Raw genomic sequence first — 19,287 nt, 5'->3', positions numbered from 1 at the left:
CCCAGCTGGGGTTTGCCCAATGGTGGAGTTAGAGGTCATTATAGTGGAGGTGAGTATGGCAATATGATGAGGAATTTTTGTTTGACAGTTGATAACAATGTTGATGCAAAAATTGTTGATGTTAATGGCAGAGTTTTGAATAGAGAATCAATGGAAGAGTATCTTTTTTTTGGGCTATTAGAGGAGGAGGTGGAGCTAGTTTTGGAGTCAGTTTCCTGGAAAATTAAACTTGTTATTGTTCCTGAAAGTGTCACTGATCTTAAGGCTAAATTTGTGGGTTTTGTTTCTTGGAAATGCAGAGAGGCTTGTGGATCTCATGAATGGCAATTTCCCTGAGTTGGGTTTTGTCGAGCAAGGACTCAAATAAATCAGCAGGATTGAATCGGTTCTGTTATGGTCTAACCATCCAAAAGGAATATCAAATGGATGTTTTACTCAATAGACAACCTCAATCAGGAAAATACTTTAAGAAAAAATCAGACTATGTACAAGAGCCGATTTCGAAGGCCGTTCTTGAAGGATTATGGGAGAAGATGGTGGAGTTGAAGAATTCAAAAATTGACAATCAATCCATATGAAAGTCAAGATAGAATGTTCACATAATAATCTATTACATTGCCATTTCATGTTTGGGGGACAAACCTGTTAAGGTTTATTGTCATGATTCATACAGTACTATGTAGATGTCCAACTTTCCCCTTATAGAAGAAAATTACATGGATTGGATGGAAGAAGAGAAGAGAAGAAAACAATAATCTAGTTATCATCAGTATTTAGGCCTGATTTCAATTCCACCAACAATAAGACCACCTTTCAGGTGATTACCCTTAACCTCTTTCAGGCTCATTTTCACTGCACCAATGCGTCCATCATTATAAAAGCTTCCCAACTCAACCTCAATCCATCCGTCTTGGCACATCCACAGACCTCGTTTCTCGCCCTCCGAAACCCTTGATCTCAGTGCTTCAACTCGGTTCAAACAATAAACCTGCTCTATGTATTGTTTACTGCTATCTTCGCGTCGCAAGTATACTGAACCTTGGGATTTGAAGGCACCGGCTTCAACTGTCACTTCTGATGGCAAAGAGTCTAAACCATAGGCGCGGGGAGCGAGTTTAAGGATGAGATAGGCTCCGTAAACTGTTTTCGGAGACAGCAATGAAGTGTTGATGCTTCCATTGATTTCTAGCCACCATACTGTCCTAAGTTCAGCAACTTCTGGAAATCTGAAATGAAAATTTAACCAGACAGATGTAGGCGGTCTTATTCAGAAACACATGTTTTTGGCGCAAGCGTAAGAATTGAACTTGCGATCTCTCGCATTTGCATGGAGTTACCACAGTTAACTTCACAATCCCAACCAAAGCTTTGTTGTTAGAGGAAACATGTTCTTAACACATATAAAATTGAAACAACTTTACAAGGTGTGATGTGTAACCTCGACTCGGGGAATTGCTTCCATGTCCAGTAGCGGGGATTGTGTGCCCATGTAATTGAAAGCTCCCTTGCACTCAACACATAACACTTTCTACCTGTTGATTTCTCTAATGAGAAAATCTGTCAAAATAACACCATATGATCATCAACAATGGTATTACGAATTCCGTATTCCTTGTTTTTGTCAGAGCTATCTCAAATGTTAGGATGGAAACACACGATTTCATATGGATCATGTGAGGCACACGATTTCGCATGAATCATGTCCGTTCATCTCAGCATTTGAGTTAATTGTAACAAAAAAACACTGGAATTCTTAGCATTTTCAGGTCCATCAATTAATCCAGCTCCCTATGTACAAAAACAGTGAGACTAATACAAGATGTGATTACTCACCTTTCTACCCCCGTCGATTAACTGTGGATTACATAACCTGAGAAACAAGTCCTTCTTGGAAGAGTATTCCACTGGATTCACTAATCTGTACAGAATCTGTTGCCAATCAGAAGGTAGAAATTTGTCCCACACTGCATCCGCATCGGCCAGGGATTGGAAGGTGGAAGAGACGACCGAGGCTCGACAAGCGTCGCGGGGGGTAGTGGTGGATAGAATCTGTACAAAGCAATCTTCAGGCAGTAGTTCAAAAGCCATCTTCTTCCTCCTAGCTAGGCCTGTGATTGTGTAAAAACAAGAAAAAGAGATGTACATTTGGATCTTTGCATCAGTAAAGAATACTTTTTATCATGTATAGATATTGATGGCAACATGTGTTGGTTTATATGACGACATGGATTGGAAAGATGAGGACATCCTGGCTTGTCAATCATGTGGTAGATAATGCATGAATGAATGAATGGTTAATAGTCTATAGTTGCATGTGATAGGAAAAACTTTCAACTATTCACTTGTTTTTTATTTTAAATGGCGGAACCACTCAGCTCAACATGTCATTCAGATAGTTAAATGGACGAAAAAACTCGGACCGTCTTAATAGTCCTCACCACATGGACAACAGATAAAGCTAAGTGAACCCAGAAATGGGACAAGCCTACGGACTAGAATTTCATAAGAAAATATCACAGAAGGTTGGTTTAAACTACCTACCTCAGGCATCGTAAACTCTAAATTTAAAGAGATAAAAGTCATGTGGTGGATCAACTCTTCACATTAACACCCTACATGTTGTCACAAACTTCAAAAAGAACGAACTTGAAAAAGAATGAGGCAATCCAAGTATGCCTTTGTGGCCTTTTCTAGCCCAAATTGAATAGTGGGGCCAAGAAACATTGAATGGTGGATGTTGATGGGTTGCACATTTCTCATGTTCATGGCCCATAAACGTATATTTCAGCCTGGCCCTGGCCCAGATGCAGGCCCAAGGAGATGCCATAAGCTCAGAGGCGTGTATTTTACTACTTCTTGCCCAATCAATGTCCCACCGACCGCCGACCCCATTATGAAGCTTCTTTTTCTCCCTATGCCAATGGGATCCCTATTAGGTAGTAGTGACAAAACTCTGTCCAAAGCGAATTTATCCGATTCGAATTAAATTAATTTCGGACATAAGTTATATATCCGAAATCTGAGTTCAAACACTTGATCTGGGTCCAAACACATAAATTTTATCCAGTTTAATTGTCTGGATCCTAACCGAAATTAAATTATATTCGCTTTATTTGTCTGGATTTAAACTAATCTGGGTGTTGTCAATTAAGTACATTTGAAATATAATTAGGATTAGAGTTCGGACATATAAATATTTTATAAACATGTGATATTGTCCAATTCAAAACTGACTCGGAATCGATTTTTTTTCCACCACTATTAGGCAATGCGACTATGAAATATACGAAGTTGGTCGTCGTTTACTTTTCACAAGGTGGAGAAATAGTGGGGCGAAACTAGTCATAAGTCTTTAGACAGACCTCCAATAGTGAATAGTCAAATACAGGATAATCTTCTAACCGAGTCGGGACCCACCCACCATTATGGTTGACTGATGGCGCGTACGTCAACGATGTCAACCTACACGTGGACATGCACCAATTGATAAAACGAATGGTTGCATTTGCATGTATTTTCATCACCAAACGTAATGCTAATGATTACTCTTTTTTCTTAATGACATGTAGAAGTTTTTCCATGCACATTCGATATGAGTCTAATCTCATGTTATCATATCTGTATATGCACATAAAATTAAATGAAAAATCAATATATGGTCATATAGGATATTGTTTTGAGTGGAAATTGCATTCAAAATATTTCTAATCCATACGGTTTAGTCATAAAAAATATTACTTTCAATGGAAATTGAAATTCCTAAATTTATGAAAGACGAAAAATTATGAAACTATTTGCAAGTATGTTTTCATATGAAAATTTATGAATATATATCCTTTTCATCAAGTTATATAAGGCATATGGACATATCTTTCTTACAACACATATTTTTTTTATGGGTTAGATTTTTTGTTATTATGATATGATATATAAATTATAATATGTTTTTGAGATTAATGACACAAAAGATAGACTTTGTATTAATTTTGCATGAGTCAATAATATTGAATAATTTAATACATACTAAAGGGAAACTAGCTCAATATCCAATCTTAGTATAAATCAATCACAATATTGCATTAAAATTTATTTCCTCATCCATTTTAAAAAGCAAAATAATTAAAAATTGAGGTTCGGCTAAATATAGAGAAGTTTCCATTGGAGTCCACAATGAGAAATGTAAGACTTAAATAATTTGTCTTAGCAGTGGAGAACGACATTATACAAGTTTGTCATTTGAACATTCAATATAGACTTAAACTCAAGTGCGGGTACAAAAATTTCTCACTTGACAACAGGATAAGTTGAACCAAAAGGCTACAAGGGTATTGCTCATAATGAAAATCTAATTATTACCTTTCGAGTTCATACAAACAGTTTGGCTCAATAGAAATTTACCATTAAAATTTTAAACACTATTTTTAATAAAAATTTTAAAAAAAGACATAAATATCATACAACAATTCAATATAGACAATTTTTCTTTGTCAATAGTAGTTTAACAGAGAAAAAGTCATCTCTCATATTCATTAAAACTTACTAATCAATTTTTTTTTTTCAAAAAAAACCACTATCTAATCAAAACTAATCTAAGACCATGACATAAGAACAATCACAAAAGGAAAAATATCATTAGTAACTTTTCAATATAGTGGTGCATAATGATTGATCATATCAACATGTTCACGCAATAAACATCAATTTCCATTGAATATTCAATCAAATCAAAATATACCAACAAAATTTCAATCCTTTCTAAGTCTATATAATACATAAACATGCATCCATGTATATGTATATCTCTTCATTTCTCTGCAACAATGAAGACAAAAACACCAACCCTGTTACTCTCTGTTTTTGTTTTTGTTCTTGTTCTAAATCTATCTTCTTCAATATCCCAAGCCGAAGCCGCAGATGATAATTCTGTCTACAGCCAGTTTCTTCATTGTCTATCAACACAAACCAACCAAGATATCTCCAACATTGTTTATTCTCAAACCAACAGTTCATACACTTCGATTCTTCGTGCTTACATTCGTAACGCCCGATTCAACACTTCATCGACACTAAAACCGTCGATTATCGTAACCCCAGAGAGCGAATCCCATGTTCAGGGGGCCGTGATCTGCGCCAAGAGACTTGGGTTTTTACTCAAAATCAGAAGCGGCGGACATGATTACGAGGGTATCTCGTACGTCTCCGACACACCCTTTCTAATTCTCGACATGTTCAATCTCCGAACCATCACTATCGATGTCGAAAACCAGTCTGTTTTTGTTCAATCCGGTGCGACGCTCGGGGAACTGTATTATAAAATATGGGAGACGAGTAAAGTACTCGGCTTTCCCGCCGGAGTGTGCCCGACGGTGGGTGTTGGTGGGCATTTTAGCGGTGGTGGGTACGGTAACATGTTGAGGAAATTCGGGTTATCGGTGGATCTTATATTTGATGCCCAGATTGTCGATGTGAATGGTCGAATTCTTGATAGGAAATCAATGGGGGAGGATCTGTTTTGGGCGATTAAGGGAGGTGGGGGTGGTAGTTTTGGGGTTGTTCTTTCTTACTCAATCAATCTGGTTCCAGTACCGGAAAAAGTTACAGTCTTTAGACTTGAAAGCACCATTGAAGGGAATGCAACTGATTTGGTCTATAAATGGCAGTCAGTGGCACCAACGATTGACAACAATTTGTTCTTGAGATTGTTATTGCAGCCGGTGAGTTCGAGGATTAATAGCGGTCAGAGGACAGTTAGAGCAACAGTTATTGCAATGTATTTAGGAAATGCAAAGTCCCTTGTGGGTTTATTGGGGAAGGAATTTCCTGAAGTGGGTTTGAAAATTGAAGATTGCATCGAGACTACTTGGATTGATTCAGTGTTATGGTGGGCTAATTACGACAATGGCACCTCCCCAACTGTTCTGCTCGACAGAAACCCGGATTCCGCGAATTTCTTGAAGAGGAAATCAGATTATGTTCGAACACCGATCTCGAAACAGAGTCTGGAATGGATATGGAAGAAGATGATCGAACAGGGGAAAGTTGGGTTTGTTTTCAATCCATATGGAGGGAGAATGTCCGAGATTTCCGAATCAGAAACTCCATTTCCTCATCGAAAAGGGAACTTGTACAAGATTCAGTATTCAGTGAATTGGAATGAGGAGGGTGCTGATGCAGCAAAAAACTATCTTAATCAGGCAAAGATGCTTTTCAGTTACATGACTCCATTTGTGTCAAAGAACCCAAGAAGAGCTTTCTTGAATTACAGAGATCTTGACATAGGAGTGATGCCAAAGAGTGGGAATGACTTCAAAGCAGGGAGAGTTTATGGAGAAAAGTATTTTGGTGCCAACTTTGATAGGTTGGTGAAGGTGAAGACTGCTGTGGATCCGCAGAATTTCTTCAGGAATGAACAGAGCATCCCTACTCTTCCAAATAAGGCATAGAATCAGAGACTCTTACTACATAATCAATCGATAAGTCATAGAAATGTATGTTTTGGGTTTTATTCTTTATCCTCTACCTTGATTGAGAGGATAATCGATTGTAATAATTAGAAAAATTATCATGATTGTCTTTTGAATTTAAGTGTCAGATGTACCCTTTTTTTTTCTTTCTCGTCAACTTAATACTCTTAAAAACAGAGTTGATTCTACTCTAGAATGCTCAAAAGTCTACAGAAAAATCAAAGCAGTTTGTACTAGTTTGTTTATATGCTAAATGTTGTTTTCAATAAGGCATACTGATATTGATTTGTGAAAGGGGATTTGACCGTGTCAGAGTTTGCAGGCTAGTTTACTTTATTACAGAGTCGGCAAGGGACCTGTTTTGTGGTGGTTAATGGTTGCGTTTGGCAGTGTATCATCATGCTGCGGTGAATTCGCAGCTAAAATTGCAAGAAGCTATTTTCACTCTGGACGTAATGCGTTTGATCTACAGTATTTTTAGTGACAACCGTTATGTGTGGCTATGGTTGCATTTGGTAGTGTCGTATCACCACCGCCGCGGTGGTAAATTTGAAGCTAAAATTACAAGAAACTGCTTTTACTCTCGACACAAGACATTTGATCTATAGTATTTTTAATGATGAGCTAAACACTTTTTGTCATTGTTACTCACAGTTTCAAAAATTGTCTCACCTCACTACAAAAAGGTTAAAATACACACTCATTCTATTTGGTGAAGCGGGCACGGTCCGCTTCACCAAACACTAGGATACCGTTGGGTTGTATGCACTCTCAAAGAGGGGTGATACCTCTTTTGACGTGAGTTGCATGCCTTTTTGTATGGATCCAACATCAAAAGGTATCGTTTTTATTTTTAAAATTTTTTACTGTGGGTTCCATGCCTTTTTGCATGGGAAAAGGCATGGGATACACATCAAAACATGACAGATATATTTTTTTAATTTTTTTTACTGTGGATTTAGGACTTTATATTAAATATATTCACAGTTTATTTTAGAGGTTTAAGCGTATTTTTTTTTCTCACAACTTAACAGTTAGCGTTGAAAATCAACACAACTAATCTACCAAACATACACACTAACCCACAACTCTACTTCTGCTTGTGATTGCAGGTTTACTTTACTTGGACGCAACGAGCAGAGAGTTGGTGCCAATCTTATCTGCTATAAAGCTCATGGGACCATGGATTTACTTGCTTGGTTTAGGATTTAACTCAAAATAAAAAACAGAGGAGTGGAACAAGAATCTCACCTTCTTGGGCCTCAATGCAATATGGGAGCCCTGAAATTCAGTCCTTCAATCAAATATAAAAACTCCACTTCAATCCTTGATCACCTGCAATGAGAAGGTCAATAGATCCGTCGGTCACGGTGATGACCGAGGGCCTATAATAAGACTTATACTACAAGTGGATGGCAAACTCATAACTCATTCTTTCTCACAAAATCATGTTAGAAATATGGATCTTAGGGAAGCCTATGTTTCTGGGCCTAAAATTGGGCTTTATACTACACAAGTGGATGGGTATTGGGTGCCCCATTTCTTTTGCAAGATCATGGCTTGTGAGTTGGATTCATGCACTTGTCTTATAAACCTCAACTTCTTTGTATTTTTTCAATGTGGAACCTTGAGTGGGTCTCCAACAGCCACCTTTAGTGTCATTTATTTCTTGTCTTTTCCTTGTTGTGTTCATTTTCCCATCGAAAAAATAAGGAAAATAAATGATTTACTATTGTTGAACCAGATTGTGTTGGGGTATGTAGGTGACTATTTTGACATTTGATTAATAGGTTTGTGTGATTCATGGACTTCACATTGAATTCCTTCCTTAAGCCTTTTGTGGAGGTGTAAAACGGGCCTCAGGCCCGTTGGCCTACAATGGCCCAGCCCAGCACCTCTTCACGAGCTGGGCTCACACAGCCGTCCAAGCCTGTTGCAGGCCAACCATCTGGTCCGGTTTGATTTTAATTTTTTTTGAAATTTTTTATTAGTTAAATAGGAGAATAACCAATGTGACATAATAGTTAGGAGTTAGGACCTTGATTTCATCAATTGAGAAAACTGATGTAGATGACATTGCTTTACAATATATGGAGAAGCTAGATCACGAGAAGCACATCGAGAGGACATAAAAAAGAGAATGTGCGGTGCGGACATCAAACCAAGCAAGAGCTAGCTGAGCGTTGCATTATATTTCCTTATTTCTTTTGTATTGGGTATTTTAGTCTTTGTTTGGTCCTTTTTTTAGGGCTTCATATGTGCGTGGAGTCTATTTAAGCACTTCGTTAAGGATTTTGAAGACTAATGATGATTATTATTGAGTATTTGATATGAAATAACGGTCGTCTATGTGCGAGAACTGATTGTCTATATAATCCTTGCTTGCTTGTTGAAGCATCTAGGGTTATTAGAAGAGTTGTTTTTCTACTTTTGTATTTGATTTTCTGCAACTCTTATAAAGTTGGGCCCTTGGCCCTCCCCCTAAAAAGTCTATGCGAGAACTGATTTCTCTATATAATCCTTGCTTGCTTGTTGAAGCATCTAGGGTTATATAAAGTTGAGCCCTTGGCCCTCCCCCTAAAAAGCCTATGCGAGAACTGATTGTCTATATAATCCTTGTTTGCTTGTTGAAGCATCTAGGGTTATTAGAAGAGTTGTTTTTCTACTTTCGTATTTGATTTTCTGCAACTCTTATAAAGTTGGGCCCTTGGCCCTCCCCCTAAAAAGTCTATGCGAGAACTGATTGTCTATATAATCCTTGCTTGCTTGTTGAAGCATCTAGGGTTATATAAAGTTGGGCCCTTGGCCCTCCCCCTAAAAAGCCTATTAAGGGGAGGAAGGCTTGCCACTTATAAACTAAATATTGTTGTTGTTTTTAACCGATGTGGGACTTTGTCCAACACCCCCTCGCACTCGTGGACTGGGTATCTCTGCCCAAGGCCTAACGAGTGGACTTCTTATCGAGGACGAGTGCACAACGGTCTCCTTTGATACCATCTTATAAATTGGGCCCTTTGGACCTCCCCCTTAAAAGGCCTATTAAGGGGAGGAAGACTTGCCCATTATAAACTGAATATTGTTGTTGTTTTTAACCGATGTGGGACTTTGTCCAATATCATCACTAACCGTTGACCGACGGGCTGGCTCACACACCTCTAGTCTTTTGAGTGGTCACAAAATGTAAAAATTGTGGGGTCCGATCTAGCAAAACAATGTTGGAAAGAATCAAGCATGAAGCAGTGCATTTTTTTTTCCCAATGTCAACTGCTGCAGCTACGACTAATTCAACCTTAAAAGAACGTGCATTCCCGTGCATGAATTTTTGATGTGGATACGTATTTTTGCATCCGAGTAGACCTGATAAAAGAATTCCTCCATTGTAACAACAAAAATGCGAAGCATCAAGTGTGCATTATTGATATATATCTCCATGACTAGCTACCAACCAAATTGAATTAATGGTAGAGCATATGATTTGAAGATTATTATACATTATATGGATTTGAACATTTGATGCCAGCTTTACTTTCCATCACTGAACATCATTGACTTTTTTTTTATATATATATATCTGAACATCATTGACTTTCTAGTGTGAAGTTGCAACTTGTACAAGAACTTTCTTTTAATCACAAACATTAAATGAATCAAAGATCCTTGCATTATTGTTTCTCAATAGAGACAGGAGTTATTGTGAGGCAATAATTGAATTTGAGTTCCTATTTCCTTAAAGACTTTTCAATATTCAATTGAAGTTTCCTTTTAATTTCATATAAAAGTATGAGCATATTGTCATTGGTTGATGTCTATTGAAGATACACAAGAAAGAAAATTCTTTCAATATACATATATATATATATATATATAATCCAAGGAAGAAAAAATTCTTACCAAACCAATATTTTATTTCTTTTTCTTCATTATTGACTGAATAAATTGTGGATGCAGAAATTAGGTTTTCTTACCCTGATGTTTCATTCCAGCTGAGGTATTGTGTGCTTTGAACCCTACTCGAGCCCGCACGTATTTATTTCAGGAAATGATCTCGTCTCCCCCACTCTAACTCATAACTTCTTTAGTTTTGGAAAGTGAATATCCAAATTACCATCTAAACTAGATGATAAAAAAAAATTAGGTAGGATAAAACATGGAGCACCCTTTTCACAAAAAAGAGAGAGAATAATTTGTAAGTGAAACTTGATAGTTTTTACATTTTATATGGTTTTGTATTATCAATTATTTAAGATGGATAGCCAAACAAACATTTTATTTAGAAGGAGTATCACTCTCTCTTTTTTTCGTAATGAGTTTTGGTCTAACATACCCTGTTATCATCAGGTGGAAAATTTCTAGACGTGTCAACGTGACTATCTGAATTTAAACTTCTTCTATGGTACCTTGCAGGTTAGTAAAAAAATCTTTAACGTGGTGTTAGGATTAGATTAAATATATTTTAAGAAGAAAAAGACCTATTAATCAAAGATCATTAACGTGGTGTTAGGATTAGATTAATTTTTCTGATGCAAACTCCAAGACAGTTTAGGGACAATAATATTGCCCTTTCAAATTGGTGCCTTTTGGACAGTTTTCTAATATTTTTATCACAATTTTCAATTTATGTCCAATAATTTACTTGATTTTCCGATCTTATCTTTGTGTAAATAAGGATTTGTTTTTCATAATTTATTAATAATAATAAATTATTTATTAAATCTGATAATTGTCGAGATGGTATTAATATATTAAATCTGATAACTATTTATTAAAAAATATATAATTTTAATATTTATCTTATTTAATTAATTTAATAATATTTTTATTAGTATTAAATATTTGTTTACAATTTATTTTGCTATTTATCAAAATCTGTTACAATTTAAATGTATAATACCTTTCATGTAATTTGTCACAACCAGCAAAAGTACGATCAAACACCTATCAGCATTTTAAGAATCATATCTGTTATCATTTATTACCACCATATATACTAACATATTATATGCTACAATATATAGAACTGGCAAAATTGTCTACCAAACAAACCCAAGTATATTTTAACAGGTGCCAGCATCTATAAAGACAACTCACACACTCTGCAATTCTTGAACCAAAACCAAGAAAGAAACCATGGTTGTGTCTTCAAAGGTTTCTGTTCTCTCATCACTTCTATTTTGTCTACTCTTTCTTTCATCACCATCATCAGCAACTTCGGTTTCAATTCAAGACAGTTTCAAGCAATGCCTCACTGTCAATTCTAACAATCCAATTCCATTTTCTACATGTTTTTACACACCAAACTCTTCTAATTTCACAAGTGTTCTCCAATCCTCTGCTCAGAATCTGAGGTACTTGACACCATCCGTGCCAAAACCCGAATTCATTTTCGAGCCATTACAAGAATCCCACATCCAAGCTTCTGTGATTTGTGCAAAACAGCTTGGAATTCACTTGAGAGTGAGGAGTGGAGGACATGACTATGAGGGTCTTTCTTATGTTTCAGAGATTGAGTCTCCCTTCATTGTTGTAGATCTTTCAAGGTTGAGATCAGTCAATGTTGATATTGAAGATAACAGCGCTTGGGTTCAAGCCGGAGCGACAATTGGTGAAGCTTATTACAGGATTTCAGAGAAATCAAAAGTCCATGGATTTCCTGGTGGACTTTGTTCAAGTTTGGGCATTGGAGGGCACATTACAGGTGGTGCTTATGGTACTATGATGAGAAAATATGGTCTTGGTGCTGACAATGTCGCGGATGCTCGATTAATCGATGCAACTGGACGAGTACTCGATCGAGCATCGATGGGTGAAGATGTGTTTTGGGCAATCAGAGGTGGAGGAGGAGCTAGCTTTGGTATCATTACAGCTTGGCAGTTGAAGTTGGTTCCTGTTCCTACAACTGTGACAGTTTTTACAGTTGCAAAAACATTAGAACAAGGTGCTTCAAGGATCCTCTATAGATGGCAAGAAGTTGCAGATAAACTTCACGAGGATCTCTTCATTAGAGTCCTCATCAATGTTGCCAATTCTAGCAGTGGTGGAAGAACTGTAGCTACAGCTTACAATGCACTATTTCTTGGTGATGCAGACAGACTCCTCCATATCATGAAATCGAGCTTCCCTGAATTAGGGTTAACGCGTAAAGATTGTATCGAAACGAGCTGGATTCAGTCAGTTCTTTACATTGCCGGGTACCCGAACAACACAGCACCAGAAGTACTACTCCAAGGGAAGTCCTTGGCCAAGAGCTATTTCAAAGCCAAATCAGATTTCATCAAAGAACCCATACCAGAAACAGGGCTTGAAGGCCTATGGAAGAGAGTATTAGCAGAGGAATCACCATTGATGATATGGAACCCTTATGGTGGAATGATGAGCAAGATTTCAGAGTCTGAAACTCCATTCCCTCACAGAAATGGAATCTTGATGATGATTCAGTATCTAACAGCTTGGCAAAGTGGGGATGAGAAGATTGCATCAAAACACATGGATTGGATCAGGGAACTTTACAAATACATGAAACCTTATGCTTCTATGAACCCTAGACAGGCATATGTGAATTATAGGGATCTTGATTTGGGTATGAACAAGAAGGACAACAGCAGTCCTATCCGGGCTCGTGTTTGGGGCGCCAAGTATTTCAAGGATAATTTCAATAGATTGGTGCAAGTGAAGACCAAGATTGATCCAGATAACTTCTACAGGCATGAACAGAGCATCCCACCTCTTCCTGTTTCACCCAGAAAGAAATTTGGAAAGAGGGGTTAGTGATGGATTTTCCATCCATCCTTGTTTATAGGAATAAGATTGTGTTTTCTGATATGATTTAATATGTTGCAGACTGAATTTTGTTAGGCAAGAAGAATAAATTTGTACCAGATTTTGTTTGATATTCTGTCAAGGAAACTGAAGTTGGTGTGCAGGCAGTGTCATCAAAGAGATCTGTTTTTGCTCTTTTTTTTTGGGTCAGCCATTGTTGCTAGATGAGCACTCTTCTAAAAACATAACAATATCAAGGAAAATAAGTGATTTTCAATGTGGGACCTTGAGTGGATCTCCAACAGCTACCCATAGGATTCTCAATTTCTTGTATTTTCCTTTTTGTGTTCATTTTTCCATCCAAAAATGACGGAAAATAAGTGATTTACTATTTTTGAACCAGATTGTGTTGGGGTAGGTAGGCGACCATTTTGACATTTGATTAATAGGTTTGTGTGATTCATGGGCTTCACATTGAATTCTGTTCTTTAAGCATTTTGTGGAGGTGTAAAACGGGCCTCAGGCCCGTTAGCCTAGAATGCTCCGGCCCAACACCTCTTCACTACTTGGGCTCACACGGTCGTCCAGGCCTGTTGCAGACCAGCCTGTCTGGTCCGACTCGATTTTAAACTTTTTTTTGAATTTTTTTAATAGTTAAATAGGAGAATAACGATTGTGACATAGTAGTTAGAAGTTAGGACCTTGATTTCATCAATTGAGATAACTGATGTAGATGACATTGCTTGACAATATGTGGAGAAATTGGATCAAGCGAAGCACATCAAGCAGACATCAAGTAGAGAATGAGCAGATATCAAGCGGAGTAAGAGCTAGTTGAGCGTTGCATTATATTTAATGCTCTATTTCCTAATATCTTTTATGTTGGGTATTTTAATATTTGTTTGATCTTTTGTTAGGGCTTCCTGTGTGAAGTCTATTTTGACACTTCGTTAAAGATTTTAAAAATTAGTGATGATTATTATTGAGTATTGATAGTAAATAACAGCCACTTATGTATGAGAGCTGATTGTCTATAATTTTTGCTTGTTGAACAATCTAGCTAGGGTTATAGAAGAGTTGTTAATTTTTCTCTGTTTGATTTTCTGCGCCATTCACCACACCGCATCAGTAATCGTAGGCGGACGGGCCGGCCCACACACACCCCTCTAGTCTTTTGAGTGGTCACAAAATGTCAAAATTGTGGGGCCCATTTACCAAAACATGTTGGAAAATAAGAATCTAGCATGAATTACTGTTGTCAAGTCAGAGCCCAATGCAATGATGCATACTTCATATAAGTCTACGATTAGATCATGTCATTTCACTCTGCGAATTATTATTAAACTCTTTTTCCAGAATAGTTAGAAGAGAAGGTTGTCGTGAATATATTGGGTCTGCACGATTTTATTCATTCCAAAGCTAACTACTATAAATAAGGGGGTGAGTTTGGTTTAATAAACTATAGGATTGGGTTACTCTCAACCAATGCGAGATTTTTGTTCGTAACAAGAAGTATCAAATATCTACCCAAATAATCACCATCGAATCTTTATTTTAACGATGTGATATTTTTTTAAGAGATACAGAGAAATCACATTTCAGTGATCCACCAAATGGCTCAGTGGGTTGCTACCCATCATAATCACAACTCATGGATCCACCAAATGGCTCAGTGGGGCGCGACCCATCATTGGTGTGAAAGCATTCCATTGGTAAGAATGGTGGCTAGTCAATGGTATCAATACCTCATTTTTGTAATCTATAATTTTAATGGTGCGTTTTGTAGAGGGGTAATGGGGTGTAATAGTTACAAGGGTAATTAAATTTTAAGTTTACTTGTGTTTGTTTTGTTAGTATAATTTTTACTCTTGTAATAAATTTTAGTAATTAAGCTTATTTTTTATACATAAAGTTTACTGGTGGGGGGACTTGGGTAATAAAAAGTAATAGACAGTTTTACTCTAACCTATTATCCCCTTAATTAAATCCCCAAAAAACTCTTCACACATGGTAATTGAAAATAAGCTCCAACGAGAAGAATTTCACACTAGAAACTTATATATATATATATATAATATGTGTCTGCCTCTGTGTGTGTATATATATATATATGCATATGTATCTATATTTTTTAAATTTTGATACATGATAGTCGTAACAATAAAAAAAAAAATACGATCTTACTTTTTTCTAGTTTGATTAATTACAATAATAACAAACAAGGGTAATGGTATTACATCAGTAACGTATAGCCGTAACAAACAAGAGTAATGAATGTTTGGGTAAATTTTACCCTTTTTTACCAAACAATGGTAACAATTATTCTCCATAATTATTATTACCCTTGTAACATTTACATGGGTAACAAATTATACCCACAAATTCTTACCCCCATACCAAACACACCCTAAGAGGGAGTGAGTTTCACTCCCCCTCTTTTTCTCCATTCATGTTGTCTTTTTCTTGCTATATATTATCTTGATTAAAAGAAATTACTTATAACACGTGTGTGTATATATATATATATATAAGAATTCAGATCCTAAAATGAGAATCTAATTTTTAGAGTTCAAAATATTTTTTAAAAATTTTTTTAAAAATATATATTTGTATTTTGATCGATCTTACGAACCCAACGATATTTTTTTGTTCGAAACAAAAATCAAATTAAACATGAAAAGTGCATAATAATTCTCGATTGTTGGATATAAAACAAAAAGACATTTCATACACTTTTCAGGTTGTATTTTTTTTTTATTTTTGTTTTGAACAAAAAGTATATCGTTGGGTTCCTAAAACTAATCAAAATACAAATATTTTTTTTTCTAAATTTTAAAAATATATTTTGAATCCTAAAATTAGAATCTCATTTTAGAACCTTATTTTAAAACCTCATAATAGAATTTCTATATATATACATACACAAGACATGACCCATCCTAACAATAAAAATGTGAAGCATCAAGTGTATTATTGATATCTATGTCCATGACTAGCTACCAACCGAATTGAATTGATGTTAGACCATATAATTTGAAGATTATTATATATTATATATGAATTTTAACATTTGATGCCAACTTTACTTTCCATCATTGAATTTGTAGTGTGAAGTTGCAACTTGTACAAGAACTTTCTTTTAATCACATCATTAAATGAATGAAAGATTCTTGCGTAATTGTTTCTCTATAGAGACAGGAGTTATTGCCAAAATTTTATTGGTTTTTTTTTACCCTATCGTTTCAATTCAGTTGAAGTATTGTACGCTTAAGACCCTCCTCGAGTCCCATACGTATTTATTTCAAGAAATGATCTTGCCTCCCCTCTAGATTAAGTATATTTTTAAGAAGAGAAAGACCGATTATAACGTGGTGTTAGGATTAGATTAAGTATATTTTAACAGGTGCCAGTATCTATAAAGACAACTCACACCCACAGCAATTCGTGAACCAAAACCAAGAAAGAAACCATGGTTGTGTCTTCAAAGGTTTCTGTTCTCTCATCACTTCTACTATCTCTACTCTTTCTCTCGTCACCATCATATGCAACTTCAGTTTCAATTCAAGACAGTTTCAAGCGGTGCCTTACTGTCAATTCTAACAATCCAATTCCATTTTCTACATGTTTTTACACACCAAACTCTTCTAATTTCACAAGTGTTCTCCAATCCTCTGCTCAGAATCTGAGGTACTCGACACCATCCGTGCCGAAACCCAAATTCATTTTCGAGCCATTACAGGAATCCCACATCCAAGCTTCTGTGATTTGTGCAAAACAGCTTGGAATTCACTTGAGGGTGAGGAGTGGAGGACATGACTATGAGGGTCTCTCTTATGCATCAGAGATTGAATCTCCTTTCATTGTTGTAGATCTTTCAAGGTTAAGATCAGTCAAAGTTGATATTGATGACAACAGTGCTTGGGTTCAAGCCGGAGCGACAATTGGTGAAGTTTATTACAGGATTTCAGAGAAATCAAAAGTCCATGGATTTCCTGGTGGACTTTGTTCAAGTTTGGGCATTGGAGGGCACATCACAGGTGGTGCTTATGGTTCTATGATGAGAAAATATGGTCTTGGTGCTGACAATGTTGCGGATGCTCGATTAATCGATGCAACTGGACGAGTACTCAATCGAGAATCGATGGGTGAAGATGTGTTTTGGGCAATCAGAGGTGGAGGAGGAGCTAGCTTTGGTATCATTACAGCTTGGCAGTTGAAGTTGGTTCCTGTTCCTGCAACTGTGACAGTTTTTACAATTACAAAAACATTAGAAAAAGGTGCTTCAAGGATCCTCTATAGATGGCAAGAAGTTGCAGATAAACTTCACAAGGATCTCTTCATTAGAGTCCTCATCAATGTTGCCAATTCTAGCAGTGGTGGAAGAACTGTAGCTACAGCATACAATGCACTATTTCTTGGTGATGCAGACAGACTCCTCCAGATCATGAAATCGAGCTTCCCCGAATTAGGGTTAACGCGTAAAGATTGTATCAAAACGAGCTGGATTCAGTCAGTTCTTTACATTGCCGGGTACCCAAACAACACAGCACCAGAAGTGCTACTCCAAGGGAAGTCCTTGACCAAGAACTATTTCAAAGCCAAATCAGATTTTATGAAAAAACCCATATCAGAAACAGGGCTTGAAGGGCTATGGAAGAGACTATTAGCAGAGGAATCACCATTTATGATATGGAATCCTTATGGTGGAATGATGAGCAAGATTTCAGAGTCTGAAACTCCATTCCCTCACAGAAATGGGATCTTGATGATGATTCAGTATGTAACAGGTTGGCAAAGTGGGGATGGGAAGATTGCATCGAAACATATGGATTGGATCAGGAAACTTTACAAATACATGAAACCTTATGCTTCTATGAATCCTAGACAGGCATATGTGAATTATAGGGATCTTGATTTGGGTATGAACAAGAAGGGCAACAGCAGTCCTTTCAAGGCTAGTGTTTGGGGTGCCAAGTATTTCAAGGATAATTTCAATAGATTGGTGCAAGTGAAGACCAAGATTGACCCAGATAACTTCTACAGGCATGAACAGAGCATCCCACCTCTTCCTGTTTCACCCAGAAAGAAATCTGGAAAGAGGGGTTAGTGATGGATTATCCATCCATCCATCCATCCTTGTTTACAGGAATAAGATTGTGTTTTCTGATTTGAGTTAATGCGTTTCAGACTGAATTTTGTTAGGCCAGAAAAATAAATGTGTACCAGATTTTGTTTGAAAATAGCAGCACCCATATTTCAATCAAGAGGCCGCCATCATTCGTCGTGTTTTTTCCACTATCAATGCGAATGCGATCTCATTTAAATACACGATATGGAGCATGCATGTTGACAATGGAACTCACAAGGTAATACGATGGACCTGCACAATGTCAAGCAAAGAATCATCGGCGGTGCTACTAACCAGAAAAGAAAGTCGAGTACAAAAAAAAGCGATGGCATGGGTTTGGGTTTTAAGGGTTTCTGCCTTGGATTTTTAGGGTTTCATGGAGGAAGAAAAAGAGAATAATTTAGGATTGAGAATGGTAGGTCAATGAAGTGCTGAAAGATCACGTTTTTTGCAAAGTTAATGGAGTGTATTTAGTAAAGTGTGGGCTATAAATAGTGCTCATCTTGCTACTAAGCAAATCGTTTTCTTAGGACAAAGAAATTGAGTCGTCGTCACTGTTAAGTGGGCCTAAACACGGGCCGCCAAGCTAGCGCACGACCTTGGTGATAGTTAAGAGGTAAGACTGAGTTGAAGTCCACGCGCGTAAGCCTACATGCTGGACAAGTCGTGCGGGTATTGATGCAATAATCTCGCAAGTGCAGGAATGTCTACGAATAGCACAATATATGCAAGTACGAGATCGGTCTAATCTAATTATGATTCCTAACTTAACGAATGATTGAGAAAAAGTAGTACAATATCAGTCTTACATAGACAAGTTTAATCTAATTATGATACCTAACTTAACAAATGATTGAGAAAATGTGGTAGAATAGAAGAATGATTGTGTAAAGAAAATAAACAAATGAAGAAATAAAATTCAGATTTTTTTACAAATAT

General features: G+C 36.7%; 4 protein-coding genes across 4 annotated transcripts; 3 read left to right on the top strand and 1 right to left on the bottom strand.

The window, feature by feature from the left end:
• Positions 1 to 736: 736 nt before the first annotated feature.
• Positions 737 to 2,177, bottom strand: LOC119980299 (F-box protein PP2-B15-like). Its single transcript, XM_038822937.1, has 3 exons — positions 1,834 to 2,177; positions 1,439 to 1,557; positions 737 to 1,226 (listed from the first exon to the last, which is right to left on the bottom strand). Exons 1-3 carry the CDS (start codon positions 2,143 to 2,145, stop codon positions 767 to 769), a joined length of 891 nt encoding a protein of 296 aa, XP_038678865.1. The 5' UTR covers positions 2,146 to 2,177; the 3' UTR covers positions 737 to 766.
• Positions 2,178 to 4,782: 2,605 nt separating this feature from the next.
• LOC119981250 (berberine bridge enzyme-like 19) lies at positions 4,783 to 6,660 on the top strand. Its single transcript, XM_038824304.1, has one exon. It carries the CDS (start codon positions 4,821 to 4,823, stop codon positions 6,441 to 6,443), a length of 1,623 nt encoding a protein of 540 aa, XP_038680232.1. The 5' UTR covers positions 4,783 to 4,820; the 3' UTR covers positions 6,444 to 6,660.
• Positions 6,661 to 11,466: 4,806 nt separating this feature from the next.
• On the top strand, positions 11,467 to 13,381 carry LOC119980505 (berberine bridge enzyme-like 15). Its single transcript, XM_038823220.1, has one exon. It carries the CDS (start codon positions 11,592 to 11,594, stop codon positions 13,227 to 13,229), a length of 1,638 nt encoding a protein of 545 aa, XP_038679148.1. The 5' UTR covers positions 11,467 to 11,591; the 3' UTR covers positions 13,230 to 13,381.
• Positions 13,382 to 16,654: 3,273 nt separating this feature from the next.
• Positions 16,655 to 18,518, top strand: LOC119981060 (berberine bridge enzyme-like 15). The gene has a single exon (XM_038824028.1). It carries the CDS (start codon positions 16,690 to 16,692, stop codon positions 18,325 to 18,327), a length of 1,638 nt encoding a protein of 545 aa, XP_038679956.1. The 5' UTR covers positions 16,655 to 16,689; the 3' UTR covers positions 18,328 to 18,518.
• Positions 18,519 to 19,287: the final 769 nt, after the last annotated feature.

Source organism: Tripterygium wilfordii, chromosome 16 (genome assembly GCF_013401445.1).
Source record: "Tripterygium wilfordii isolate XIE 37 chromosome 16, ASM1340144v1, whole genome shotgun sequence".
Classification (NCBI taxonomy): Eukaryota; Viridiplantae; Streptophyta; class Magnoliopsida; order Celastrales; family Celastraceae; genus Tripterygium; species Tripterygium wilfordii.
This window is presented reverse-complemented; position numbering and strand designations above follow the sequence as displayed.